Below are 1,449 nucleotides of genomic sequence, written 5' to 3'. Positions count from 1 at the left end.
GGTTTTGAGGGAAACCAAGATGTTCTGTACCAGTGATGTTCATCGCAAACCCGAATCAGGGAAACAAAGGTTGACCGTGACTCTCGCGCAGCATCGTCGTGGCAAAATTGCATAGACAAGTTACAGCTCAAGGCTTCATGTGGTTTGGTTTGGTGAATCATATTAATGTCCAGCAGGGCAGAGCCCTATGACGGACAGTCCTACTTTAAGTACACGCCTGTAGCAACCGGGGCACCGCCCCACTACCGATAATAAACGCAATAAGCTGACACGTGCCCGCCAAAGAATGTGAGCACCGTGGCTGCGAGACCACCGACGAAGCCAGGAAACGGACAACCCCCTCATAGTCAGGACAACCCAACCGACCCCCCTCCGCTCCCCAATTATCCTCGACCTCACCGCTGATCCACTCCACGGCGTAACGGGCAGAATCCCGCGACAAAACGGGGAGCGGCCTAAGCCGTGCACTTCCTACGAGCGATGTCCCCATAAGTCTTTCGGAACCGCCCAGTCGAGTTCATGAAACACATCAACGCTTTGACCCCCTTCTCATCGTTCAACAGGTAGGCCAACGATTCGGCCCGACGACCAAGCGCCCGAACCACCTCCTGCCTCGCCCGACCCCAGGCCGGGCACTCAAACAAAAAGTGCCTGATCGATTCGTGAACCCCGCGGGCACAGTGATCGCAACGCGGGTCCTCGACCACCTTGATCCGGTGGAGGAAGGCATTCAGCGCAATGTGACGCATCCGAAGCTGAGTCAGAAGAGACCCCTGTCGCCGAGGCAAGCCCGAGATTTGAATCATATGACGGTCCGTGGCGACCGACTTGTAACCCATCGCGTGAAGACGCGGCGCCCGCTCAGAACCCTCCCACTGACGGACCCAGAGCGCCTTGAGCCGACCCGCGTAGGCCATCTTCAGAGCTGACACGCTGACGGGAAGCGGGTCTGAACCCGCTCGTTTACACGGTCCGGTCACACGCATGACCGTGACCGTTGCGCGTGAGGCGTGAGCGGATCAGCCTCCGTGCTCCTCGGCTGTCTCCCAGCCCTGCATCGCGTTATGCCCGCCGCCGCCGCCGCCGTTGGTCCTCGTAGCAAGCCTGAAAAGGAATGTACCTGGTGATCACAAGCACATCACCGAGGGACCGGGAGCGCGAGAGGAGGGGGGAACGGGCGAGGGAGAGGACTTGGAGAGGACAAGAGCAGGGGAGGAGAACCGGAAGGGCACAACACCAAGGTGCGTTCGCTATCTAGCCACCGGCCGCATGCGTTCGGGGTACTGACATGTGCTGTGACAGCTTACACAGTCCACTAAGCGGGACTGTGTTTTTCCGTCTGCAGCCCGTTGCATTCACGCCTGCACCCCCTGCTTCCCCCGCTGAATTCACTTGAATCAGCTCCCTGCAAGGGCCAGACACACTGTCCGAGCTCGCTTGGCCTTCGCC

General features: G+C 59.3%; 1 protein-coding gene across 1 annotated transcript; it reads right to left on the bottom strand.

Annotated features, from left to right (window-relative positions):
• Nucleotides 1-455: 455 nt before the first annotated feature.
• Nucleotides 456-806, bottom strand: CONPUDRAFT_68331 (uncharacterized protein; the record flags this gene model as incomplete). The annotated part of the gene is made up of 1 exon (XM_007777803.1): nt 456-806. One exon carries the CDS (start codon nt 804-806, stop codon nt 456-458), a length of 351 nt encoding a protein of 116 aa, XP_007775993.1.
• Nucleotides 807-1,449: the final 643 nt, after the last annotated feature.

The sequence above is a fragment of the Coniophora puteana genome (genome assembly GCF_000271625.1).
Source record: "Coniophora puteana RWD-64-598 SS2 unplaced genomic scaffold CONPUscaffold_79, whole genome shotgun sequence".
NCBI classification, from domain to species: domain Eukaryota; kingdom Fungi; phylum Basidiomycota; class Agaricomycetes; order Boletales; family Coniophoraceae; genus Coniophora; species Coniophora puteana.
This window is presented reverse-complemented; position numbering and strand designations above follow the sequence as displayed.